We start from the raw sequence: 26,766 nt of genomic DNA, 5'->3' as shown, positions 1-26,766 counted from the left end.
TTTTTCGGGCCTTTGTTTATGGGCCAACGGAGGCGCGCGTCAACTCAGCTCCAACCACAAAAACAAACCTTTCAATGCGACATATAGATTCTTATAAGAGCCATGCTAAGTTATTCAAAGAAGAAAAAGAGTGCGGAGATGCGTTGGTCTGGGCGATGCTCCACTGGAGCTCCTTGTTTATCGCCCTGTTTACGTTGTTTACGTTTTGCCCCGGGCGCTTGGCAGCCTCCATTCTATACATTTGCTATTTTCTTTTATTTCTCTTTTATTCTTCTTTTCTCTACAAAATTGATCTATCATTTGTATCCACTTATTTGCCCTTTTGTTTGCTTTTAACCAATATACACCTCTACCCCATCCGAGGGCAAACTATTGAGACCTTGGTAGCCTGGTGCGTTGGCTAGTCCCACTTAGTCTCGTTCAACGATGTGCCAACTTTTCTTGACCGATATTTCTCGGCCAGCGCCAATTAGAATAGTTGAATATTAGGAAAAGTAGTCTATCTAATTCGAAGGCTCTAACTTCATCTTATTAACGAGCCTTGAATTGCCTGGGCTGAGGTATCCCAGTCATATTTGTTCTCTATAGAATATGGAGATCGAAGCCCTAATGAAAATATATTTCTGTGGCAGCCCTACTTAACGACCACAAATACCTTATTTCTACATAACCCGCAATAGACTTATTTTTGAATATAACAAGGCCTATACATTAATCATGAATTTTGAACTCCTATTGTGGTCCTTGAGAATGATGGTTACAATATAAACAGGAGAAGAGAACAGGACCAAGTCCCATTCTTAAACGAGAAGTCTCTCGAACGAGTACTTGCCCACCGCTTTGCGGCGCAGGTACCCAATCTCACGGCTAGTCCTATTCTTAGTCTCACCAGTGGACTTCTTCAGCTTGGTATGTTCAACATCCGCAGAGCCGGGCTTGAGCGACAGTGGCAGCAACTTGCCACCGGCGTCACCATCGTAGCCATCTTCACCCTCGCCGGGGCGGGTAAAGACCATCAGGTCCGCACCGTTAAGTTTCTCGTACCGGACCAGGTGCGATGGACCCGGGGTCGCGGTTTCGGTTTCAATCTTGGCCAGGGCATCCGCAGACGTGGTCGCTGAAGTGGCCACTTGGTCAGCGAAACGGAGATACTCGTGCAGGATACCTTTCAAGTATGTCGCTTCTTCCACGCCTGCAAGCGCAGCGGAGACTTCGGACTTCATGTCGGCAATCAGCTCCGTCTCACGACTAGCGAATTCAGAGCCATTTTCGAGATCATTCACAGCGGGGAGGGCCGAAATCCAGCCTGATGGACCGACAGCATCCACTGAAGCAGTAATGAGGTCGATGATGGTGTTGAGGGAAAGTGTTGGGGTGATTTGATCGATAGTAATTGGCGTAGGGGGGTTTTCGGTGAAGCGAGAGGTGTAACCGCCAAAGGCAAGAGAAAGACGGAGGTGGTGAACCATGGAAATGAGATCCGTTCGAGACAGACTAGAGCGCAGAGACTGAACCAGCGTTGGTAGTGGCTGCGAGTGAATCTTCTGCAGAGAAGTGTTCAAGCCCTTCAAGACATCCTTCAGCGATGCCGTCTCGCCCCCGAGATGACGTGAGAGTTCCTGTGTAGGGGTAGAAACATCGCCGTTTGTGACGGCTCGCGCGGTTTCCTCGAGGGCACCTGAGCGCGATCGTGCTTGATCCAGGAAGATTCTAAGCGCATAAGCCAGCTCGTCCGAGGAGATCAGGGCCGGGCCCTCGAGGACTTGATTAACGTGCGTCAGAGACGGATCAGAATCAACCAAGGCCTGGACGAAAGATCCCGTCGGAAGCGACTGGAGAATGCGTGGCTTGCAAGCTCGTCGCAGCGCAATCTCCACATTGTCAAGGGACAGGTGCCCCAGGCGAATAAGCCAATCGCATGTAATGGGAGGCCACATTACAACGCGGAGCTGAGATGATGAAGAGGCTGATACTTTGTCTGTGAGTGTCGACTCCTGAACGGCAAAGATCTTGGACAGTAAGAAGAGGGTTGCCTCGGGATTCACATATTGTCCACGTTCTGGCAATGAGGTGGAAGCGTCAGAGCGGAAGTATGCCGACACCGCTTGGTCAAACAAGGTTGGGTTTTTGGACTTTGTGGCGTCTTCAACAGCTTGAGTAAGCTTCTTCCACTTCTTCATTTGCTCAGGGGAGGTGAGCCCCAGGGAAGCCATGTTCTCGAAACGGTGTTTTTTGGATCCCATATCCCATTGAGAAGCAGAAGAGCCGATGCCGCGCCCGATAGCATCAATTAGGAGACCATCCCTCGATCGCTTGAGTGAGGAGCTTGGTGCATGATGCAGCGAGCTTAAGTCGAATGCAATCAAAGTATTTCCTTTCGTCGCAACTGCAATCCCCAGCTTGGCGAAGTAGCTGATGAAGACCGTAGGGCCTTCTGCGGTCGATCCGGCGCCCGATACAATGTCCCCAACGGCAATACTGCGCTGCACAGATTGATATTGAGTGTCGTATACTGCAACAAGAGATTGACTGGCACCGATCACAGACTGCGGAGAAATGCGCATGATGGAAGAGAAGCGTTCATCATCGAGGACGAACTGCGACGTCAGTGTGGGCGAATATTGCGAGAGATCGACATTGAGGAAGCCATTCTCAAAAGAGAGATTCAGCCCTGCCGACCCTGAATGGAAGTTCCAATGCATGGAGCTGCTACTGATCCCCTTCAACTCACTAAGATCAGGAATGTGGATGGTTTGCAAATGCCGCAACCGCTGACTTTCATCCAGTGCAATGGATTGCGGTTGTGCATCCGCGGGAACCGAAAACATTTGCACACTGACGTCCTTCAATTCAATCTCATCGTTGCCCGCGGGGTGAGAGACTAGCAATAGTATGGATGGCTCGGCTCCCGAAGTCGTTAGATCCCCGAGCGCCAGTGCGGCTAAATCTTGTCTTCTTTTGAAAAGTGCCTTCTTGGCATCATCAAATTCGACCAGAAAGCATGAATGAATCCTGTGGGTTGAGCAGAGTTTAGCAACTTCGCTATGCTTAAGGCTCCATCGTTCGGATTTTAAATCCGATGACATCCTACGCACGAGGCCATCCTGGTGGACTGCTAGAATGTCGAACGGGTCTGTGCTCTCCCCATCGTCAGTCCCAGAAGGGACAATGCCGACAAAAGTGGTAGGACTGCTCGAATCTGCGACAGTGGCAGTGGAGGAGGAAATGGCGGGAGCATTCGAGCCAGTGCTGCTGATTTCCTCTACAAAGCACTTAATTTGGTGCTCGGGCTTGTTCACAGCGGCATATGTTTGTCGTTTGACTGTCGAATCTTTCGACAACTTTCTGCGAACCGAGCACGGTCGACAAGAGAAGGTAGATTGCGGCGGGACAGCGTACGAGGTCACGAGCTTGGGAGTTTGCACCTAAAGTAAGGAAGAATGTTAGCATCAACCAAGAAGATACTTGTATAGGTCCACTCGTACGTTGTAAATGTTGACAGCCTCTCCATCAATTGCGACAGCGACTTCATAGCGCTTGCGCTTTTTCGCATCGGCGAGACTGAAGACATCGCCGATGCGAGTTTTGCCGGTAGAAGCGTGAAGAGGGCGAGGCAATTGCGCCAGAACAGACGGAGTTTGTAAATCCATGACGGGCAGCGTCAAAGGAATCCACGGATAGTAGTTTGTATCTCCCTCCGGGGCGTTGTCTGCGCAAGCTGCAAAACCATCCAAATGGGAAATCTGAAAAATTTTCGGGTTTACATCGGCCCGGATACCTCAGGCCTAGTCCATATCGGGGCTAGTGCAAGTACCTTTCACTTACGTAACCACTGACATAATCAATTTACACGCGCCTTTCGCGTCGGACGTGTCGGCCTCGATAAGTGATAGTGTCGACGTTTGATGCGGTTGGCGTGAATCACCTCGCTGATTCGTGTCAGCTGTCTGTCACCTTATACTAAGTTTTTGCAATCTGTTCGCTCTCAGATGATATCCCTTTATACTCGAGTTATCCCTGGTCACTTCATGACCATCTAAGTGTTCATCTGCGATGGCCATGGGACCAGGCGAGCAGCAGGCTATACACCCATTCTTCCGACAAGGTCAGCATTCGAATATTGGAAAATTTTGAAGGGGGCTAATTGGATTTAGAATGTGGCATCCCGGCGAAACCTACCCCACCAGTGCCGGAGGTCCTTCTGGAGGACGATCCCAACGCAGGCCGACGAAAGCGACGAAAGACCGACAAGCCCAAGCACAATGGGGAAGACAAAGAGCAAAACCTAGGGCTTTCAGTATGGCTCGGGCATGATAGTCCCGTCATTGTGTCTCCTGCTGAAAATCATCTCAACCACGGAGCTACCCATGCTGCAGATGAACCGCAACCTTTGCTGTCCGACATCCAAGTCACCACTAGTACCGATCAGCCTGTCCCTCCATCGCTTGCGACGGATAATAATGCGTTGGGAGCCGAGACTGGAACAACCACCGAGAAAAGACGAACCCTCAAATTGAATTCCAATGGGAGATTGCTCAGCTCACCACCACTCAATCCACCTAAAGATACGACCCAGAAGACCAAAGGAGGCAAACGCGGGAGGCCCCAGAAGAAAGAGAGCAAAGTGGTGACAGTCAAGTACAGCGTGGAGGAGGGCAAGAATCTCGGCGGCTTGATAGATGAAATATTGAGCGGACAGAGGGCCCACCGTTCCTCGACCGAGCGTCCAGCGGTTCGAAAACCAAAGAGCGAAAATGACCCCTCTCGACCAACTCATCCATTCTTCCTCAAAAAGCCATCCCAGAAGCCGGAAACTTCCGAGGCCCCAACCTCCGACTCCCAGAAACCTTGCAGCCCAAGTCCAGCCGGCACCCAGGAAAAGAAGCCGCAGACAGGGACATCCTCCAACCCATTTTCGTCATTTCGACGCCGCATTTCCAAATTTGCAGAACTTATTGATCCGCTATGGCCACCGCGAGACCTTGTGCACGTCCGAGGCATTGATCCGTCTAGAACAGCTAAAAATATCGGGTTCAAACCTCTGGGTGACGACCAAAAGAAATCCAAGGTCGCAGCTATTTGCATCAATGACTCGGAGAATGTGCTGTTAAACAGCACACATGAGGCTAGAAAGGCTGGCAAATTTCTGGCCAGCCAGAACAAAAACAGCCCAGACGTTCTACGGCATCCTGGGCGGCATCTCGCCAGCGGCACAGTGGTCCAAAAAGCAATGGAGAGCCAAATGTCCTGGGCTTTGTCAAACTATCGTGTCGGATTGAACCCCTCTATTCCGCCCGTCGCGAAACTTCGCACATCTCTTCTTTCCTCCGTGACCGCTTTTGACCGTGGACAATATGAGCCTCAGCTTTGGGCTCACAAATACGCCCCCAAATTGGCCGAAGACGTCCTTCAAATGGGACGCGAGGCGCATGTTCTGCGAGACTGGCTACGGCACCTCAAGATTACAGCGGTTGATACGGGTAAACCATCGAAAGAAAGTTCCAAATCGAAGAAGCACGACAAGAAGCGAAAAAAGCGGCGCAAGCAGGCCGAGAAGCTTGACGGATTTATTGTTTCAAGTGGAGAGGAAGCATCCGAGATGGACAATCTTTCAGGCTCTGATGATGAATTGGCCGGCGACGTGACTGTCTCGGCGCAGAAAACAGTCGTTCGATCGGGCGATCTTGCATTTGGATCAGTGCATGGGAGCGAAAAAGGTCGGATAACCAACGCAATCCTTCTCAGCGGTCCGTCTGGCTGCGGCAAAACAGCTTCTGTGTACGCAGTGGCCAACGAGTTGGACTTTGAAGTGTTTGAGATCAACCCTGGGAGCCGTCGCAGTGGAAGGGATATGCTTGAACGTGTCGGAGACATGACGCAAAACCACCTCGTTCATCTCCTCAATGAATCCGACGAACCTTCCGGTAGAGATGAAACCATGCAAAACAAGTTGAGGAATTTTTTCAAGGCTCCACCTTTGAAGACTGCAGAGTCACACAATCAATTTGGTCGACAAAGCCCACAATCGGACGGAGAGACCAAGCGGGCTCGAGAACAGAAGCAGTCTTTGATTCTACTTGAAGAGGCCGATATTCTATTTGACGAAGATCGACAGTTCTGGACAGGAGTCTTGACGCTCATCAGCCAGTCGAGACGCCCGATTATCATCACATGCAACGATGAAAGTCTAGTGCCTACTCAAGACATGTCGTTACATGCCATATTGCGCTACCAGAAACCCCCTCATGACCTCATAGTCGACTACTTGCTTTTAGTCGCCGCCAACGAAGGCCATCTGTTGAAACGGGAGGCCGCCAGCAAGCTTTACCAGGGCTCTGGGTTAGATCTGCGGCGCGCATTGATGGATCTGAATTTCTGGTGTCAGATGGGCGTCGGCAGCGAGAAGGCTGGGCTCGATTGGATCCTTCCTCGATGGCCTCCCGGGTCAAATGTGGACCCGAACGGAGACAGAATGCGGGTACTGAGTCTTAACACCTACGAGCCCTTAATGGGCTGGTTCAACCGAGATATGATTCTCAGCCCGAAATCGGTGGATAATGAGGCAGAGGCTTTACGGAACAGTCTTCATTGGTGGGATTTGGGTATCCAAGACTCGGACGACGTGGCTGGCCGAAGCGAAGTTGAGCTCCTGCCCTCTGGTCAATTCCAAACGGCTTCAAACCCAGCGAAGCTCGAGTTGCTTCAGCGCGAATCGGATTACCTCGAAATGAGAAGCTCCCTTGACCTTCTTAGCTCTCGCTGTCCTCTGGCAATGAAGATGGTAAGTGCATTCTGTTACTTTATGAGCAACTGCCACTAACGTTCTAACAGGATGCCGTTGATATCTCTGCTCCATCGCCCCCGGAGGGCTACCGATCCAATTACACTGAGAGCCATCCCCTTCTTCACACTGATTTGCAGCCTGAGCATTCATCATTGAGTGAAGCTGTTGGTACTACCTTTGGTGCCATATTAAGTCAAGCTTTCCGTCCAAAGACCGGCGGAGACATTGAATCGATACATGCCAGCCGGGTATTAAGTCCGCTGAACAACTCTACCATTCGCCAGCCTGCTCCCGCATCTTCTGTACCAGAATTTCGAAAGGCCTTCGAGCCCATCATCCGAGCCAATTATACGATGCCTCTTCCAACTGGTCGCCTGGCCCCATCCTGGGAGAACGGGCTTTCAGTGATCACCGAGGATCTCGCCCCGTACATTCGTGGAATAATGGTGTTCGACGGGCGCTTGAAGGAGTACCGAGACGGTCTCAATGCGCTATTGTGGCAGGAGCAGCGTGCACATGGCCAGAAGCGAATACGCACCACTCGGGCTAGCCGAGCAGCCCTTGAAGGGGGTGACAAATCCTCGACACGAAAGGAGAGATGGTTCCCTGATGACACCAACTATTTCGCAGTGCAGCGAACCGGAAAACCCGAGTGGCAAGAGGCTCTCTTCCGCATGGGGCATTTCCATGTTCAACCTACCCCGGATTTGGTTGGAGAGAGTAGCGACCATGCGTCGGATGGGTAGTGAGGTGGGCCATTGCTTTGATCTATCGCATGCATTATATTAGGAAGCAAATGCCAACAACATCATGAATATTTTACGCTTGATTTAGCGATGGTCGAATCACCTGAAAACTATCACAGGATCTTCAGGTATGAAGTGCTTGGTGGCATGCTAGTAAACAATACCCAGACCCCCGAGCCTTAATTGAACGTGATATCACAATAGAAGGGGAAGCGAGGGTTTTGGATGCACAAGACCATGCATGAGTCGGGAGGCATCCGACAGTCGGTACCACTCGTCGATATCTTGCGAACTAAAGACGTTCCAGTGACATCTCAAGTCTCTGCCCACCATGATGTTTCGCCAAAGTGTTCGAAGCGCTCTCGGATTTGGACGTCTTGCGCGCTTGGTGGGTGTTGGGATTGTTCCCGGTAAAGTCCAGCGCCGGCAACCTGACAAGACGCCGAACCAAGAAGCCGAGCGTTGAATGGATCGGCCAAATGAAAAGAGAAATGTCAGTAGATTGCAATTGAAATTTCGCAGGGGTTCCATTTCACTCCCCTTTTCATTTCACCTGACCTCTACCCCATTTTCCGGCGCTGTGGCAATGCGTTGTTCGAGTGCTTTGCGCATCACCCGACTGTGGGCGTCGCAATGGCGATCCTTGGGGCACACACAACCAGCTCGATCACAATTCTCCTGGAATCCACCTAAACCGACAGAGAATTGCACCAATTATCTGGCAATTCCAATTCGAACCTTCAGTATTTCCTTCTGTCGATATGATGCCAACACCGTCGTGCGCGTGCCCACAATGGCAGAGTCGATCACCGAGGGAACCCTCAACCAATTTAGCAAACAGGTCGGCGACTTTATCGAGCTGGACGAGGAGCTTGCAACCATAGAAACGGACAAGATTGATGTATCTGTGAACGCACCCCAAGCAGGGGTGATTCAGCAGTTGCTTGTCGGCGAAAGAGATACAGTCACAGTCGACCAGGCCATTGCAGAGATCCAGCCAGGAGAACAGCCAGCTAAGAATGAGAGCAAAAGTAGCACCGAGGAAGAGCCAAACCCTAAGCCAGAAGCACCGCAGCCTGCAAAGGGAGAATCCGTTGAGCCTTCCAGCTCGCCTCCACAGCCCCCGCCGCCAGTGAACTCGACTCCAGAGCACAAAGAGGTCTCCCAGCCTGCACCAGCTACTACATCGACTACACAACAGCCTCTTTCTTGGGGCTTCAGACCGAGTCGCGTGGAAGAAAGGGTATGCTTCTATGAGCAACACAATATCTCATCTACGAAATGCTAACGCATGAATTTCAATTGTTCAGGTCAAAATGATTCGAATCCGACAACGTACAGCCCAGAAATTGAAAGAATCGCAAAACACAGCTGCATTCCTGACCACGTTCAACGAAGTCGACATGACGCGCATCATTGAATGCCGCAAGAAAAACCAGGATGCGGTTCTGGAAAAACGCGGGGTGAAGCTAGGGTTCATGGGCTCCATGGCTCGCGCCTCCTCTTTGGCACTCAAAGAAATACCATCGGTCAATGCCTCGATCAAGAACAATGATACTATCGTGTATCGCGACTATGTGGATCTCAGTGTTGCTGCAGCCATTCCCAAGGGCCTTGTCACCCCTGTTCTTCGGAATATCGAGTCGATGAGCATTATGCAGATTGAGAAGGGTATTGGGGAGTTGGTCAAAAAGGTTTATCCAAAATCATCGATGGCCTTCCCGGTCAAGATACTAATGAATGTATCTGGCAGGCCCGCGATGGCAAACTCACCATGAATGATCTGACCGGGGGTAGTTTCACGATCAGTAACAGCGGTATCTGGGGCTCCTTATTCGGAACTCCGATTCTCAACACGCCTCAGACTGCTGTGCTGGGAACATATGGGATCCAGGATCGGCCAGTAGCAGTGGATGGCCGGGTGGAGATTCGCCCAGTACGTTTTTCTCAAAAGCCCGTCTATCATCCATAGATACTAATGAAGTACCTTTACAGATGATGTATATTGCTTTGACGTATGATCATCGCATCGTTGATGGCCGGGAAGCAGTGAGATTTTTGAATCTGGTCAAGAAGTATCTACAGGATCCAGAGACTATGCTTCTTGAGTGATAGACCAGTGGATAGAGGAATTGAGGATTAAATTGTAGATCGAATATAGCTTCCAAATGTATATTGTATTCCATGTAGTTTGTAGTCGGATTAGACCAAGGGTAGTATCTAACCTCAATTCTTTTCCCCGGCGGTTAAAGTTGCGTCAATTATCTCGATTCCACATTCAAAACTGTCTTCTAGTCATCATCTTAACCGTAGAAAGATTTTTTCTCTTTGATAAATGACTTAAGTGATCGGAACGACACCCCCCGATGTTGGAGTCGGCTATTTGGCGGTTATTTGGGACAAGTTCGTTTCACCAACGCTGAGAGATGATCCCTCGCACAAATGGGATGCCAACACAGCTTTTAAACGGTGGATAATATTTGATTTGTGTGGATCTGGGAGCCTCCGCAGCGGGGGTTTCTTATGGAACAATTTCCAAGTCTCTCGATGCATTGACATGGTTTCAACGGCACTATGCTCGGCCGACACAGCACGAATCTGTAAGAATGTTCCCATGTCAATGACCAAGCAAGAATTCAACGTCTAATACTTTTCAGCTTGGATAGAGTAGAGAATTGTCTACGTGGGGGATATCACCGCAGAAAAATTGAAGATGAACCGTCTGCCCGCCTCCATTATATTCAGAGTGCCCTCTTTCAGCAAAATGCACCAGGAAGCTATGGATTGTAGATCGCGCGGTGGGCCAGCACAGCTGTTGTACCTGGTACCGTGGGTCCCGCAGCTTTCAAGGACGCTGACCAAGTACCAATAACATGGATGGATCTGACCCGTTATCTCGCCCCAATCCTCGACTCCTCACGCATCATCCTACCCTCTCATTGAAGTCATTCTTCCATGATCCGATCGGAGGGAGCTCGGTGTGGTATTATTCCCTGTGAGAGAGACTGTCTGGCATCGTGACTGTTGTTCGTGCGACCGTCTCCGACCGAGCTCCGCCTGATCGTCAATACCATTCGTCATCGTCGCTAGCAATCACCTCCACACCTGGCATCTCCCACCGGCTCTCCCGCGCAACCAACTCTCCCCGGTAATCGCTGATGTCCCTTTTCGGCCCTTCTCCCGAGGAACCCTCTACGGGCAACTCCGCCCAGAGACCCAAGTCCTCCCTTTTCGCTGATGAACCCGTCGCTGGCTCCTCGCTTTTCGCGGACGATGACGGCGACGACAGCTCCTCTTCGCGATGGAACATCCAGAATAATACTGCCAAGAGGTACGCTCGGCGCGATATCGCTCGGACTTTGCTCCCTGCCACCGATGTTCCCGAGAGCTATGTGGATGCGTATGATTCCCTTCTGAATAGCGGGGAAAGGGTTGGATCGGGCGTTGGCTTGACCTCAATCCGCGAAATACTGTCAAGCAGTCAATTGAGTGCCTCGGATCAAGGTAAGATCTTCAACCTTGTCGTATCGAGCGACCGTGAAAGTTCCAACGAGCTGGGGCGCGGCGAGTTCAATGTGCTCTTGGCGCTGGTCGGCCTCGCGCAGGAAGGAGAAGACCTGTCATTCGACGCAGTGGATGACCGTCGCAAAAGTAAACAAGAATTCTGCCCCCCGGACTCCTCCGAATCGTTTGCTGACACAGTCACCCTATAGAGTTGCCCCAGCCGAAAAGCACCTATCTGGAAAAGCTGCAAACACCCCACGATCCCGCTTCCAAGCGACCAAACACACCTCCGGCCCAATCTACGGTCCCACAAGAACCAAACTCAACCCGGTCTACGCGATCTACACGGTCGAGGCCAGAGACCTTGGGTGGCTTGGAGTCAGATCCATGGGGCAGTCCGGAATTACACAGGGGTCATAATCACGAGCCAGCAGAGGCTGATCCACGTATATTGAATGGCTATGGGAGTATGCGATCCACGACCAATGCCTGGTCCAACAGAATGGCTGAAGAAACAAACCATGGCGACGTACGTCAGCCGGAGCATCCCAACGGTCAACCCGATTTGGCACCGCCCAGCACCTCGGGATCGGGATGGGGGAACAGCTTCGAAAGATCCCCTGGCGACGATGCTGGCTTCGGTGGTGTCGACCGCTCGGGACTGGGCAACTTTGGGCCCCCAGCGGAAGATTCCAGCACCGCCGCGCCACCACGTCGGTCCTTGGGTCTTGGCCGGGTCACGAACCCACGTCTGGAGGAGGCTGTCACGGTAACCCTCCTGCCGGAGAAGGAGGGCATCTTTATGTTCCAGCATCGAAATTACGAGGTCAAATCGGCCCGAAGAGGCAGCACTGTGATTCGCAGATACAGCGATTTTGTATGGCTGCTGGACTGCTTGCAAAAACGCTTTCCATTCCGGCAATTACCTCTTCTTCCACCCAAGCGTGTATCAGGTACGTCGACACTGGATCAAGCGGAGCAAACTGCTAGCTCACCTCTTATGAAGTCAATGGCACTCACCTTTCAGCGGATTCCAATTCTTTTCTTGAAAAGCGTCGCCGAGGACTCGTGCGGTTCACCAATGCCCTCGTTCGTCACCCCGTTCTTGGCCAGGAGCAACTCGTGATCATGTTCTTAACCGTCCCCACGGTGAGTATCCAATGCCTCATATAGGAACATGAAATTAATTGCTTTTCGGGATCAGGAACTCTCGGTGTGGCGCAAACAGGCCACGATATCGGTTCAGGATGAGTTTTTCGGCCGTGCTCTCCCACCCGATCTGGAAGACTCATTACCCGCCACTCTCACAGACACCTTTGATACCGTTCGAAGCGGTGTCAGACGGTCCGCTGAGATTTATATTAACCTGTGCACGTTGCTCGAGCGACTCTCCAAGCGCAACGAAGGCCTGGCTGCCGATCACCTGCGGTTTTCGCTCGCCCTACAGTCTTTGACTGAGGCCACCAAGGACACATACTCCGTCGATACCAACGACATTCCCTCCCTTAATGAAGGCATTACGTCCACTGCTCGACACCTGTCGACCAGTCAGAGTTTGCTGGAAGATGAAGCACGAGCATGGTCGGAAGGCGTTCTGGAGGACTTGAAGCGCCAGCGTGACTGTCTCGTGAGTGTGCGCGAGATGTTCGATCGACGGGACCGGTACGCGCGCAACAACATTCCGCAGCTGGAGCGGCGCATCGAGACCAACGAGCGGAAACTCCAAGATCTGCGCACGCGGCCTCCGGGTACTGCGAAACCGGGGGAGATCGAGAAGGTGGAGGACTCTATTTTCAAGGTAGCACGCCACCGCCGTTTACAACAAGCAGCGATTTTTATGTGACTAACTCTGGCCTGCCATACAGGATAAAGAATCGATCGTTGAACAGCATGCTCGGGGGGTATTTATCAAGGAGTGCATTCGGGACGAGCTTGTGCATTTCCAGCAGAGTCAGTACCACATTAGCCGACTGCATCAGGACTGGAGCCAAGAACGCGTGAAATACTCCGAGCTACAGGCCGACAACTGGCGTCGTCTGAGCGATGCTGTGGAGGGGATGCCGATGGGCGAGTAGTTGAATTTAGATGCGCTGCTGGGAGTCGATCGTACATACCCCCATCCGACTGGATTTCTTGTTTTCTCCTACGCGCGTAATGTGCGGCGGGACTGTTGAGGAAATTTGCTTTTCTTTTTCTGTTCTGTTTCTTCCTCCCCGCAAATCTGTCATGATGTTTCCACGATGTTGCGTCTGCCATTTTTCCATTGTATTCCCGCCTTGGATGTTCGAATTCGCCCAAGACCCTGTTGCCTTCGCCTTTGCCTTCTATGCTACGGAGTACCTACACTGATAGGCGTAGGGCGACCCAAGGATACGGTTTCTATGGGCCGAGTTTGTTGATATAGACATAACGTAGTGCACAGATCAACAGAATCTAGGCTTTTCTTTTTCTTTTCTTCTCTTCATTCCTATAGAATTTAGCCTAGATAGAATACGGATATTCGTCATCGCACTGTATCGTAGCACCATAACGGAATACGGAATATATCTCTTCTTTAAGGGTCAAGTGATTACAAGGAATCGAATCATCTTATATCGGGACTTTCTCCTACTTAACAAGATTTCAATCCAGCATGAGTTTACAGCGTCAAAAACCAAACACAGGCTCAAGCCCAGCTATGGAATCAGGCAACGCAGCAATATCTCCTGACGAGCCTGAAAAAGAGCCTGAAATGGAGGTCATCCGCGTCACTTCATATCATCGATGTGACTTCGATCTAGCGGTTGCCAGAACAAATCCCTGTCACCACGACCAGATACGCCGCTCGCTGCTTCAAACAATCAATGTTACTTCCTCAACACTTGGAAATCTTCATATCTTGCCACTGGAGATTGTCTACGAGATACAGTCCCTACTTGATATCCAGTCTTTGCTCAGTTTTCGTCAAGTCAACCGCCGTGCCCAACAAATCGTCAGAACAAGCCCTGGCTACGAAGTGGCAATTACCTATGCTCTTGAGGCTCTCTGCGTTATACAAAGAACCAACGTTGCGTCTTGGTTCACACTATCTGACTTGTTCAAAGTACTGTGTACGAGGGACTGCCATTTCTGCGGCTCCTTCGGTGGGTTTATTTTTCTTCCGTCGTTTATGAGGTGTTGCTTCTCTTGCATCCGTGAAGATTCTCTTTCCTCCATCTTACCATTATCTGTCATGAAAAAAGATGTCAAGTCGATTCCGGGTTGCATATACAGCTTGGTATATATATAAACGAAAAGTAAAGCCTCGATAAATGAAAAAATAAAACAGTAGACTACTAGGAATAACGAATAGACATAGAAGATAAAGTAATAGAAATAAGATTTTTTTTTCTGGTAGGATTTTATTAGATTTATTAGTTTTAATATAGCACGAAACCTTTTTTATATTGTCTGTTTTCTATCAAGTATAACGTACAGGATTTAAAGTCAGTTTTGATTCAGATAAAGAGCCTATATAGCCATTACGCACCTAGCAAGGCTCTACCAGGTTAACAAAATTTAATTGATTGATTGAATGAATACCAATACCAATACCAGGGTCGAGAATGCCAACAGAGAGAAAGAAACACGCAGAAAAAGTACAGACAGCAGAGCTCTCTAATCGTATTTCGCTGCAGCCAACAAATGCCAGGCGCAATCAATCCAGTACAAGAACCAGGGTGTAGTATGCACAGAGCCAGGGAAGAGAAAAAGAGAAAAAGAGAATACAGGAAGTGGAACAGAAAGAAACAAGGGGAAAAAAAAAGCAAAGCAAAGCATGTCCAAACTAGTCTTGATATACGGACATCAAAAAGGTTGATGCATGGATGGACTCAACGCACAAGATAACTTAAACAATTCGTTCTATGATCAACGGCCCGTTTCGCCTCCCCAGGAGACGGTGGGACGGTGGCGACGCGAGCCAGATCCAGAGCCTGAGCCCGAACCAGAGCCGGACGGTGAGGATTGCTCAGCGGCTGGAGGGTTGGGCTGGTCGGCTGGGGTGATTTCGTCGGCGAACTGCACCTTGCCGGGCACCTGGCGCGGCTCACCGTTGTCCTCGCTGTCGGAGTCTTCAATGGCGGCATCATCATCATCGTCGTCGCCATCACCATCGTCTGAATCCGAGTCATCGTCCTTGCCCAGAGCAGCCAGACGACGACGCCGCTCGGCGGGGGTCTCGCCGGTGTCATCGTCGGCCTGGCGTGGCGGGGCAGTAAGACCTGCAGCTTGTCGGAGACGCGAGGGCGGGATCCGTTCCGTGCCATCGTCGTCGGAGTCACGGCGGGCGCGGTCACGGGTGCGAGGAGGAGCAGGGCTGAGGTTGCTGCGGCGTTCCTGGGCAGAGGTGCCACGCGTGAACTTGGCCAGCGATGCAGCCACGTTGGGGCGGTCGTCGCGACGGTCACCACGGCGGTCATGCGAGATTTCCTCTTCGCTTGCTTCGCTGTCTGTGACGGACTCGGACTCGAGTTCTTCGGCGTGGTTCTCGGGGATGGCGGCGCCCGAGGCTGCAGGGTCAGAGGCGCGGCGGTCACTCTTTTCTTCCTTCTTGGCTTCTTTCTGCGCGACTTGCTTAATGGGAGCCGGGGCGTCGGTTTCCTGGACCAGGTCACGGCGGGCCTTGGCGTCCATGCCCTTGATCTGCTGGAAGAATTCGTGCTTGTTCATACGTCGGCCCTTGTGGCCAATGCCTTGAGCGCTGACGTCCGGGTTCTGTGCGACGGTAAACCGCAGACCGTCATCCGCGGCCCACTCTTCCTTGGCCCTGGGCGTTGGCTTCTTCTTCTGTCCGGCCCCAGCTGCTTGCGACGTTTCGCCTTCCTCTTCCATGCCGAACCACGTGCCCATGCGGGTTAAACCACGACGCACAGGTGCCTTCGAAGGCCCGGCCTCATCTTCGGTTTTGTCGCCAGCAGGAATAGTGTACTTCTTGAGCACCTCACCATCTTCATCCTCAACAATAATGGTGTTGCCAAACTGGTACGCATGGGCGGAACGGGCCTTTTGCTTCGGCGTAGGCTTTGGCTTCTCCTCCGCCTCCGTCCCCACCTCTTCGGCCTCGGATTTCTCCGTCTCCTTCTCCTGTGCTCGGTCCTTTCCAAGCCCAGTCCATTGGGCCCACTTTCGGAGAGCCTTCTGGTACGGGTGGCCAGTCTTCTCGCCTACAGCATCTTGGATCTTTTCTCCTTCGGTCTTGTCGTGGGGCTGGTTCCGAGACTTGGACAGTTCGCCTGATCGGTCCTGCTGCAGGCGCTTCTGCTGTTCTTCGATGTGCCGCTGTTGCTCTTCTGGGGACAGGTGGCTGGTGTTCTCGGTCTTGAGCACATTGCCCTCCTCATCCTCAATGACCATGTTATGCCCTTCCTGGTAAACCTCCAGCTGAGGCTCACGGCCATAGCGATCGCGCTCAGTAGTCGGCGGGGAGCTTCCACGTTCAACATGGTCTCGCTCCTCCAGCTCAGACGTCGACTCAGTCTTTTCTTCGTCCCGACGTCGTGGCGCAATAGCAGACTGGCTGATTGGACCTCCAGCAGCTGCATCGCGCTTGCGGCGCCTTCTGCGCAAAGGCTTCCGGCCTGGTGCCGGGGGAGTTGGCGTCTCGCTATCTTCTTCGCGAACCCGTCGGAGGAAGTTTCCGGGCATTCCAATGGGCGGCAGCGTTCCAGGAGGATATTCGGGCAGCTTTTCTTCAGATGACTCTTCAAGTTCATCCGTCTTACGGAAGGACATGGATCCCTTGGCGATGGACTGCACACGCGGCAGACGGTTCATCCAAGAAGGACCCTCCTCGTTGGCGGTGGTGTAGGACAGCGTGATGGTCATGGTGTTGATGCGCTTGCCCAGGGTAAAAACGGCGATGGATGAACCGTGAACCAGAATCGATGATATAACCATAAACGTCGTGATGGGCCAGATAAGTTTTATGATGTAGTAGTTATGGCCCCCCGGATGAGGGAGATCGCTCTCAGCTGAAGGTTGTGTGTTGTCGTTTTCGAGCTCAGCGCGGGCGAGAATCGCAGCGAAGATGGCACCGACACCGATCGGACCAAAGTGGCCGGCGAAGAGAGCTTCACGCCAGGTTTTGACGTCTGGTATGATTGGTTTTAGGAGTAACATGATAGGTATGCGACGGAAGAAGATCACCAATAGTGCAATGACCACCAGTCTCCAGGGAACCAAACCCAGGTCGGGGGCGTTGAAGTCTTCCCAGGGAATGATGGACCCAAAGTAGACGAAGTAGGCCAAGTTGAGAAGCAGGTCAATGACGTTGGACACATGTGCTTCTTCGGTTTTCTCTGTGAACCAACCGTCGTTACTGAATCCGACACCGCATGAGAAGCCGATCAGTAGATCGTCCATACCCAACAGACTGCCGGCTCCCGCACAGAAAACGGCCAGGACGAAGTAGAAGACCAGGAAACTCTCTCGATCGATCAGGCCCTTGCGCTCGGCAAATTTGATAGCATGGCGGCCAGCGTACCCGATGATGAAACCGAAAATAGCGCCGAACACGCACTCATAAAGAATGGTGATGCAGAACCAGTTCAGCCACACGTCTCCGACATTAGGTCTGAAATGCAAAATGTAAAACGACAGGTAGATGAACGGGAAGGCCATGCCGTCGTTACAGCCGGACTCGGCGGACAAGACATCACGCAAGTGCTTGGGGACTCGCTTAGCGAACTTGCCCTTACCGACGACGGACGAAGCCAGAACGGGGTCAGTGGCGGTGACACACGCGGCGCACACCAGACTCTCCAGCCAGTTCAGCGGTGGCACCATCCACCAGATAAATAGACTCGTGATCAGCCAGCCCCAGGTCATGACCGGGATCAGCAGCAGGGCCACGGACTTCCAGTGGCGTTCCATATACGCCTTGGGCAGCTCGACGCCGACGGCGAAACATTGCACGACCAGGACGATGCGCGAGCACTCGAGCGTGATCTTGTCGATATTCCCCCATTCGTGGGGATTGAATAAGTTGGCCGCATGGGGCCCGAAGATGATGCCACAGAGGGTGGCTACAGTGGCCTCGCCGATGTACAGCTTCTCCTTGACGAACAGCGAGCACAGCATGAACAGGCCCGTGAAGCCACCAAGAATCATATACGCCAGATGCGGCTTGTCGATGTCCAGATGATCCCACGCCATGATAGTGTGTTTTCCCCCGAGTACTTCAAACAAGTTGGTTTTGTGATACCTCCGTCAAACCAGGTATTCGCCCCCCCGCTTCCGGTCCGCAACAATCGATTACCAGTTGGATATCCGCCTCGAACGTGATCGGTCCGCGTCGCTCTTCATGCCTTGGAAGGAAAACCAGTCGACTAGAGTCAGGGACGAATGCCGAGCCCGGTAGGGCGAGATTTGAGTTTGCGACAAGGGACGGGGCAGCCCTCGGAGGCTCCGGTGATGCAGGTGGGAGGAACGGTGTGGGCACCAATTACGAGAGGGAGGGTCGGGGAGGAGCGGAGAGGAGAGCGAGAAAAAGTCTAGTGGCCCAGTTCACAAAGGACGGAGGCCGAGGTTCCCATGCACGCAAGGGAGAAGAAGGAGAAGAGGGAAAAAGACGAGAGAGAAAAAGAAAAGAAAAGAAAAAAAGAATCAGCCGAGGGAAGTCAAGACCACGCGAAGCAACAGTCCCCCTCCAAGACTCTTGGCCGATGGGAAACGAGCGAGTGAACGCGCTGGTGAGATTTGCCCAGAATCGAAGTCGTCCTGGACCCGGCGGGATTCGTCAGCCGAAACTTCGTCGCCCCACGTCGAAAGCGGAGCGAGTCTTGGCTGGAAGAGTCAGGGACACGGTGCCATAGAGATTCAAAGTCACGAGGGTACTGACGGAGATCCAACACAGCGCAGACTACTTGGCGAAAAAACGGGGGAACGGGATGGTGAAGAGAGAAAAAAACAAGAGATGATGTATGTAACAATACGGTGACCGCCCCGGCCAAGATCCGCTCCTCCCAGCCCTGTGAGGCGCCAAGGTCAATCACGAATCCGCGTGCTGGGCATTGGACCGATGCCACTGCCGGGGATCCACTGGAGATTGACTGAGTGGAGCTGGCTTTGTCTGGTACGATATGCATACAATTACCAACGTATTTGTTCCTGTATTTTGGTTGGAACTTCCATGAAGTATAACTCCGTCGGAGTAATAAGGGGTGACGGTGAAAAGACCACGATTATGTGTGGCTTTTGGAGGGGAAATCGTGGTCATTTCACCCAGCGCCTCGGACACCACGGCCGGAGCCAATTTAGGCTTAGGGTGATTTCCATAATATATGAACATGCACAGGGATGTTCAATGCGTGAATCAAAGGGCAAGTATATAAACAAGCCTGGTATGACCATTGAAAGGTCATCCTCAAGCCTTCTTATTTTTCTCAAGAGATACTGTCGCTGCTCTACCAAAGTTTGATCGCCTAAAATGCCAAAGAAAAATTCGAGCCAAGCGTACCGAAATCGACTGGAACTTGTTCGTTCAACAACCAGATACGCAAGTCAACAGCGATCATGCCGATTCCACAATGCAGTATTTAAAGCACATAGAACGCAATTTTCAAAAGTGAGTCACTCTGTTTCTGCCCGTTTTTCCCAGATTACTTACAAATAATGCCAGTTTTGCACAAAACTTGGACCCCCCCCTGATGCTCAACAATGGCTCAAGGATATCACTTTCATGGCAATCGAAGGATTTCTTTGATAGTATCTCGAGCACCACGAAATGGAATACCAGTCCGCTTTTCTTGTTTTTACGAGGTATTTCAGAATGTATTTGTGTCAAGAGATGCACCGCGAATTTTCTTACGATCTTCGTCGAAAAATGACCATGGTATGTGCCATCTTAAATATGCTCAACGACAAATACTTACTATTGAAGCTCGTATGCACCACACTTACCGACGAGTACGAGCTCGATCTTGGGGGTAAGACACAGCCGTCAGTCAACATTGATGATCTCTTGTATTCTACCTATCACCTTCTTGTTATGTGTGACATTGCATTTCCTACCTTTCGCTGCCAGGGCCAACTAAGCACGTTGCGGAAAATGATAACATCCACATCGGCTCGACCTGGAAGACTGATCGAGTCTTTAGGATATATGAGGGGAAGGATATTGAATTGTATATAGTGAAGCACCCCCGATAATCCAAAATGCCAGGTTCTCCTCATGAGAGTCACGCATAGGCTTAACAAGTGCAAGAGGAACAAAGGCGTAACCGTAAGAAGCAGAATCCACGTGAGATATCATCGTTCTAACCAAAGCAGGACTGCTTTCACCTACACAGAACGGAACGATAACCTGGGTCTGTATGTTATCCAGGATATTATCGAGTACGCCTTTCTCGATAATGCATTTGCCAGCGAGCGAATTAAATATCCGCGAGACATTTAGAACCTTACAGTGGTCCCGGGACACCAGCTTAGTACCCTAATTCACTTTAAAGAAGCTGTCAAAGAAATCCCAATCGTTAGAAGAGTTGTGAAGAATGAAAATGGTTCTGGATTACCGATCCACGACGCGCACTAAGTTATGGTACGACGCTAGAATACGAAAAGTCTACAAGTGTTTCAGCTGGATCCAAACAGAAGGGAACTCTATATAGATATAGGAAAGGGGCTGCTACGAATTTACGTACGAACAGACCCATCTCAACTTTTCTCTAGGCTATTATACACTAACATTACCGCTGCAGGACATCTAGATAAATATTCAAGGAACGTTATTATAGGATATCAGCGGAGCGGTATATTCGCCTACTATGTCTCTGTTAGAGATAACACTCAATCTGCCTTTATAGAGACCCCTGCTAGAGATGCCTTACTCAAGCTTGCTTGCAACTCGAGCCTAACACGGGATGCGTCCGCACCTTAGCACCCCATAGAGCTACAAAGGAAGTTCCTTGAAAACTATAAGGAGCTTGATCAATTGAAATGAGAGATGAGAGTGTCAAGCACTTCGAAAGGACCTAAGTGCTGAATTTCATCAACTTAATAAAGCAATATGTGCTGATGCTGGAATAGGGAAACCCTGTGAAGTTCGATCCAGACACGTTATATATACAGCCGGAAAGGAAAGAGCTCGCAGAACTTGAATTCAAGAACAGAGATGTATACAATATTGATTATGCAGAGTTGATTGAAGACCGGATCCGGTCATTAGAGCTACGACTACGACTTCACGGACTTTATGTACCGAAGCCATTGCGAAAACGGGTTAAATTTAAGTCCATGCCGGCTATCAAGTCTGAGCAACAACCATTCCCAATGAAGAGCGTCACCGGTCTTGAATGTCCAGTGTGCTTAGGGGCCACCGATATACATCTAAACTATCATATAGCGGTTTTCGTGTACATTCACAACATTGTTGTTTCCCACGACGGGTCAAAGTCTTCCCGGTAGATTTACAGGACACGGTTAAAGCGATAGACTAAAGGAACCGATGCCGTCTTGTAACCATCAGTGGTCTTAGTCTTGGCCCCGGACGGAGTACTATATGCCAATTTGTGTTGTTATTGTGAACGCTGCAGGGTGGACCGCGATCTTTCCTCATTTCATTCGACGTTGTGGTTTAGAAGGAATATACTGGATTGACTGTTGCCGGTTGAAATTCTGTTTCAAGGAAATCAATCTTTTCCTTTTGCTTCAAAGCAAGATATCGACACGTGTCTCGTGTTTGTGGGTCAGCGGAAACTGAAATATCACAAAGGATCTACAAAATAGAATATTGATCCTTACCGACGAGCAGAAGTTTTCTTGGGCACAATTCAACTTTATTTTTAAGAATGCCTTTCAGATCTGGCTTTCCGTAGAACTTAAAAAACTACACCTTCCGCTTTCGTTTATAAAATCCCCATTGCCTTTATAGAATAGTCTATTAGAGGGCTTAAGTTAATAAAGCCTAACGGAGCACTTTATCTAGATTAGCAAAGACTCTATAATAAATATAGGGGGCTAAGTTTCACTAAACTCCGGTTTATCTAAGTCGAGTAATTAATTTATATAGTCACAAATCTATTTATCATAGGCTATTTATTAGTTAATCATAATAACTTAAAGCTATAGCATAGTATTACACCTTATTTGTCGACTTACTAAACTATCTAAACTCTTCTTAAGTGATAACCACGATCCTTTCGTATAATCAGCTCCTTTAGATAAGTAAGCTATGTGTTACGCGTACCTAACTGGTTACTGTGAGTTGGTTCTCAAAGGTGATACTTCTCTTGGTAACTACGAGCCTTAAGCCTATCCTTAATCGAACTGATGCCACGTTAGGCCTTACATAGATAGATCCTATTAAGTGCTTGCGAAGGTGTGCTAGTTGAGTATACGCCGAATAGGTTAGTACTAAAGTAGCTCCTCTACTCATAGGATAGGTTATTACGAAGGTAAACTATAAATAAGACTAAAAATAGTATCTAAGTAATAATATATAGATTAATTATAAAGAACTAGATATATATATAGTAGAGATAGCACTATATACCTAATTCCTCTATATTAGTAGATATCTTAGTAGATAATTTAGTAGATAGTGGGTATATAATATACTCTAGATATACTACTAAAACTAACTAGTTATATACCGAGTCTAGTTATATATAAGATTAACTAGTCGATTGATAAAGGCGGTATTTATTGTGATAGTTAATTAATAGCTGTTTCCGATGTTTTATTTCACGTAATTATTTGTTTGGTTAGCTCTTAGTATGTAGCTTATTGGTAGATTGAGTTCCCTTAACTAGTTAGTGACTATAGGGGTTATAATACTATCTCTCTCTCTTCTAGATCTTTATCCTTAAAATCTTTATAAACATTAGTCCCTTTCAGGTTATTATGATTTCTTTCTTTCTTAACTTTTCTATATTATATCTAAATATAAGGCTGACTTTGTTCTTGAAGGTGTTAACTATTGTTTTCCCCAAAATCCTAGTTTTAACCAGGCTTTTCCTGTATTGTTACACGAACGTGAAGGCCACTTTAGCTTTGGTTGATCTAGGAAAAACAATCAGAATTAGTAACTTAGTGGTTGCAGATGACGTGAGGTTAATTGTTCGGTCAGGCGTCTTAAAACAGTGTCAACAAAAGAGATATTCGGAATACGATAGTATTATTATTATTATTAAATCAAATTTGTTGTCCATATCGAGCCCTAAAGCTATCATAGGCCATATTCTATGAACTTGAGGCCAGGAGCTAGCTGCCTCTTGTCCCTATACGTTCCTAAGTATGTCCCCTCTTCTATGATCATTCTCATCCTTTGCCTCGCCCTAAATACCAAGCCGGATAGAAATATTACCATGTATAAAGTGTCTATAGAAAAACTTGAAAGGGAAATATATTTATACAATGTTTTATTTGTACGACGGCCTATCAATATTCCTCTATATAGCCATTCATTCCATGGCCATACATTGAATGGTCGCCTGACTCATACAGTTTGTGCAAGTAGTCTCGTAGCATCTCCCTTGCCCTCTGGCACTTGTCCAAGTCAAAGCCATTAATCCAGGCGATGCGATAGCCACCCAATGGCCTCATAATACTCTCAATGGGCTTTTCGGCGTCGTACCGCATGGTGATACTGCACACCCCACACCGCCGTCCCATCTCTCCCAGGCAGGCGTCGGTGACAATAGTGCTCAGTCGCGCATATTTCTCCTCGTCGAATAGAACCACGCTATATCCGATTTGCAGATCCCTGCATGCATCTAGCCATTCGCCGGTACAGTATAGAGAGACGAGGGAGGAAAGAAAGCTGTTGCCGTATAGATCGGGCCATTGAGGCGACAGGCGTAGATGGACCTCAATGATCTTATCATCGATGGTCTCCATATTCAGCATTCCTGTATAGGTGGCCAGATGCGTCTCGACAAAATTTGTGATCGCATACTGCAGTGATAGAGAACCCGGCATATTGATCTCCCAGTAATCCCAGGTCTGCTCCGGACCGGGCGCCCCCCGCGTGTGACTTAGCCAGACAGGCCGGCCCTGCACCACGGCGATATCTGTGCTGTAGTGCTCGCCCTGTAGATATGCTGACCACATGTGACCTGGTGTTACAGAGCGCCAGTAGTCCTGCGATGTAGCGATGCGGCGCGCATCAGCCCCCATACCGCCCAAATTATAGATAGGTTTGCTGAAGATGGGGTACAGATGTCTTGGTGGACAGGTGTTATGAGGACCGCAGGCAATGCTCCCTAGTTCAGCAATGGTCAGCTTGTTGTAGACCCAGCGAAACTCGGGGAACATGTCGTATGCCTGGCCGTCTGTCGTAGGAATGATGCATTCCGTCTGGGGCGTGGCTTCGAAGAGTCGTCGGCTGCGGGGGTGACAGAGAACGGGCATATTTGAGCAGAGTGATGTTTCCTGTGCTGGTTGGAAGACGACAATTATATGTCGCTCGGTATAAAAATCTGCTTATTTCAGTCAATACCACCATACCACCGTAACATTAAAAAGTGGTCTAGTAGCCGTCCCCTTAAGTCGGACCCACAGCTTTCAGCTGTTGGTCCTCCACACCGAAACATAAATTCTCACCGAAACGCAAATTTTTCTCTTTATTTATCTTCTTTATTATATACTTAGTATACTAAAATTCGACAAAAATATCGAAAATCGCTTTAATTAGGCCTACGAAGTAGCAAAACGCGATTAAAAAAAACCAAAAATCGCGTCGCTAGCGCGCGAATTCGACGTTCCCTATTATCGACTTCGCGCCAGAATTTATAATTGTCTACTAAAAACAGCCACTACTCCTACTAATAAAGCACTTAACGATTCGTAAGAAAAAGTAGTTATTTGCTAGATTCGATATCTTAATTCTTTATAAGTTTTGCCTATAATTAGTATAATTAAGGACTATATAAATCAGATTTTAAAATAGAACGCTACGGACGACGCGTCGCTACGCGTATTAAAAAACTAAGTATATCGTTTTATCGGACGCCTTCTACTAGACCTATAGCTAATAAAATAAAAACTAATTAAGAGAAGTTATCTATAAATAGAGGATAGAGGGTATTTAGTAGCTTAGTTCGATCGTCTAGAGCTATATATAGCTAAAATTAGGGTAAAAAATATCTATAACTTCGATAAAACTAGCTTCTAATTTAGTTAAAATAAAATATAAAAGATTATTATAGCTAACCTATAATAAATATAATAAAGTAATCCTTTAATAGAGAAAAGCGAATCTTTTATAGCTATTAAATATATCGATATTAATAACTTTACTCTACTATTATATCTCGTTTTTTATAACGAATATTATCTCGAATAATAATATATAACAATCTCGCTTCTAGATAATTATTATATTACTATAAACCTAAAAAGATATATAATTTATAAAATTATATATAATTGGCTTTAATAGTTTTAAATATATACTATTTATTACGCGAAAGGTTAAAAACAACTATTTTTATTAGATAATTACGGATCGTATTTAATATACGAATTTATCGAATTTTATTAATAATTCGATATTATTCCGATCTATTTTATCTCTTATACTATTTATTTCGCTTAGCCGCTCGATAGAATATCTTTTTAAATATTAAAATACTATTTTCGAAGTCGAAATAGTAATCTTTCGAGATAAGGTAACAGCGTAAATAAGAAAGTAGATTTTCTTTAAGAATTACCCTGAATCCGATAATAAGCTTTTACCCCTCGGACGATTCGAGATATTTTTAAGGATCGAGGTATTTACCTATTTAATCTTTAGAAAGTCTTCGATAGACTCCTTAAATTCGATTCGTTAATTATCGAAAGTTTATAGCCCTTTGATAATAAGAATTTAACTCCCTTATCTCCCTTTGGTTTAATAAACTCGCTTTTTTTATTAATTTATCGTATATAGCGAAATATTAATAAAATAAAAGATTAAATCGATAAGAGTCCGTAGCTAAATAATAACTATCGATATCGTTTTAATCGCCTATTTAAAATCTTTATTAAAGCTACTAAACTCGTTTTATATTCGTAGTCGGTTCTCGTTTAATATCTTCGTTAATTTTAACCCAAAAAAATACCTAAAAATCGTAGACGAATCCCTATATTAGGACCTCTCTTAGTAAAAGATACGAATCATCGAATTACGGACTATACGATAAAAAAGATATACTAGAATATTCGACGAGCGAGAAAATAGATAGCTTCGTAGCTGCCCTATATCTTATAACGAGATTAGAATAAGGAGTTATTAGTATTAGGAGAAAGCGAATTAATTACTAAAGACCCTCTATTATTTTTTTTTTTAATTCAATTAGCGAAATTATTGAATAATTAATAAATAAAGAGAAAAATTTGCGTTTCGGTGAGAATTTACGTTTCGGTATAGAGGACCAACAGCTGAAAGCTGTAGGTCCGACTCAAGGGGACAGCTACTTCCCAATATAAAGACATTGGGAGCAGTTAGTTAACGTAACTCACAAGCGAATGCCAAACCAATCAAAATCGCGTCGCAACCTCGCATTCACTCTCTTCAACTACCCTGTATGCCAGTACAACGCTCCCAAATTGCCAGAAAATCCACTAAGCAAGAGGGTAGGGTCTACCAGCTTTTGAAGATCCGCCGGCCGCAGCTGCATTCAGAACCCAGATCAGATAAGCTCGCTGCATTGCTAAGTGCGTTGTGGATAAGTGTGGTAACGTAATCCACAAGCGAGAAGATCACCCCAAAACATATAGTAAATGCGATAAAAT

General features: G+C 48.2%; 9 protein-coding genes across 9 annotated transcripts; 6 read left to right on the top strand and 3 right to left on the bottom strand.

Annotated features, from left to right (window-relative positions):
• Positions 1 to 800: 800 nt before the first annotated feature.
• On the bottom strand, positions 801 to 3,650 carry NUU61_004471 (uncharacterized protein; the record flags this gene model as incomplete). Its single annotated transcript, XM_056655053.1, has 2 exons — positions 801 to 3,425; positions 3,486 to 3,650. 2 exons carry the CDS (start codon positions 3,648 to 3,650, stop codon positions 801 to 803), a joined length of 2,790 nt encoding a protein of 929 aa, XP_056513080.1.
• A 403-nt stretch (positions 3,651 to 4,053) lies between these two features.
• On the top strand, positions 4,054 to 7,530 carry NUU61_004470 (uncharacterized protein; the record flags this gene model as incomplete). Its single annotated transcript, XM_056655052.1, has 3 exons — positions 4,054 to 4,105; positions 4,155 to 6,781; positions 6,832 to 7,530. The coding sequence occupies 3 exons, from the start codon at positions 4,054 to 4,056 to the stop codon at positions 7,528 to 7,530; spliced, it is 3,378 nt and encodes a 1,125-aa protein (XP_056513079.1).
• A 793-nt stretch (positions 7,531 to 8,323) lies between these two features.
• NUU61_004469 (uncharacterized protein) lies at positions 8,324 to 9,642 on the top strand (the record flags this gene model as incomplete). The annotated part of the gene is made up of 4 exons (XM_056655051.1): positions 8,324 to 8,773; positions 8,841 to 9,224; positions 9,284 to 9,466; positions 9,526 to 9,642. The coding sequence occupies 4 exons, from the start codon at positions 8,324 to 8,326 to the stop codon at positions 9,640 to 9,642; spliced, it is 1,134 nt and encodes a 377-aa protein (XP_056513078.1).
• Positions 9,643 to 10,688: 1,046 nt separating this feature from the next.
• mvp1 (sorting nexin Mvp1) lies at positions 10,689 to 13,109 on the top strand (the record flags this gene model as incomplete). Its single annotated transcript, XM_056655050.1, has 5 exons — positions 10,689 to 11,181; positions 11,244 to 11,987; positions 12,041 to 12,183; positions 12,239 to 12,832; positions 12,900 to 13,109. 5 exons carry the CDS (start codon positions 10,689 to 10,691, stop codon positions 13,107 to 13,109), a joined length of 2,184 nt encoding a protein of 727 aa, XP_056513077.1.
• Positions 13,110 to 14,922: 1,813 nt separating this feature from the next.
• On the bottom strand, positions 14,923 to 18,207 carry NUU61_004467 (Na+/H+ antiporter Nha1; the record flags this gene model as incomplete). The annotated part of the gene is made up of 1 exon (XM_056655049.1): positions 14,923 to 18,207. The coding sequence occupies one exon, from the start codon at positions 18,205 to 18,207 to the stop codon at positions 14,923 to 14,925; it is 3,285 nt and encodes a 1,094-aa protein (XP_056513076.1).
• Positions 18,208 to 19,822: 1,615 nt separating this feature from the next.
• NUU61_004466 (FluG domain protein) lies at positions 19,823 to 20,449 on the top strand (the record flags this gene model as incomplete). The annotated part of the gene is made up of 2 exons (XM_056655048.1): positions 19,823 to 20,142; positions 20,191 to 20,449. The coding sequence occupies 2 exons, from the start codon at positions 19,823 to 19,825 to the stop codon at positions 20,447 to 20,449; spliced, it is 579 nt and encodes a 192-aa protein (XP_056513075.1).
• Positions 20,450 to 20,549: 100 nt separating this feature from the next.
• On the top strand, positions 20,550 to 20,929 carry NUU61_004465 (FluG domain protein; the record flags this gene model as incomplete). The annotated part of the gene is made up of 2 exons (XM_056655047.1): positions 20,550 to 20,620; positions 20,722 to 20,929. The coding sequence occupies 2 exons, from the start codon at positions 20,550 to 20,552 to the stop codon at positions 20,927 to 20,929; spliced, it is 279 nt and encodes a 92-aa protein (XP_056513074.1).
• A 59-nt stretch (positions 20,930 to 20,988) lies between these two features.
• Positions 20,989 to 21,456, top strand: NUU61_004464 (uncharacterized protein; the record flags this gene model as incomplete). Its single annotated transcript, XM_056655046.1, has 2 exons — positions 20,989 to 21,003; positions 21,079 to 21,456. 2 exons carry the CDS (start codon positions 20,989 to 20,991, stop codon positions 21,454 to 21,456), a joined length of 393 nt encoding a protein of 130 aa, XP_056513073.1.
• Positions 21,457 to 23,430: 1,974 nt separating this feature from the next.
• NUU61_004463 (uncharacterized protein) lies at positions 23,431 to 24,402 on the bottom strand (the record flags this gene model as incomplete). The annotated part of the gene is made up of 1 exon (XM_056655045.1): positions 23,431 to 24,402. One exon carries the CDS (start codon positions 24,400 to 24,402, stop codon positions 23,431 to 23,433), a length of 972 nt encoding a protein of 323 aa, XP_056513072.1.
• Positions 24,403 to 26,766: the final 2,364 nt, after the last annotated feature.

This window comes from Penicillium alfredii (genome assembly GCF_028826965.1).
Source record: "Penicillium alfredii strain IBT 34128 chromosome Unknown utg000005l_segment0_segment0, whole genome shotgun sequence".
NCBI lineage: Eukaryota > Fungi > Ascomycota > Eurotiomycetes > Eurotiales > Aspergillaceae > Penicillium > Penicillium alfredii.
The sequence above is the reverse complement of the archived record's forward strand: the minus strand, read 5'-3'. Positions and strand labels throughout refer to the sequence as shown.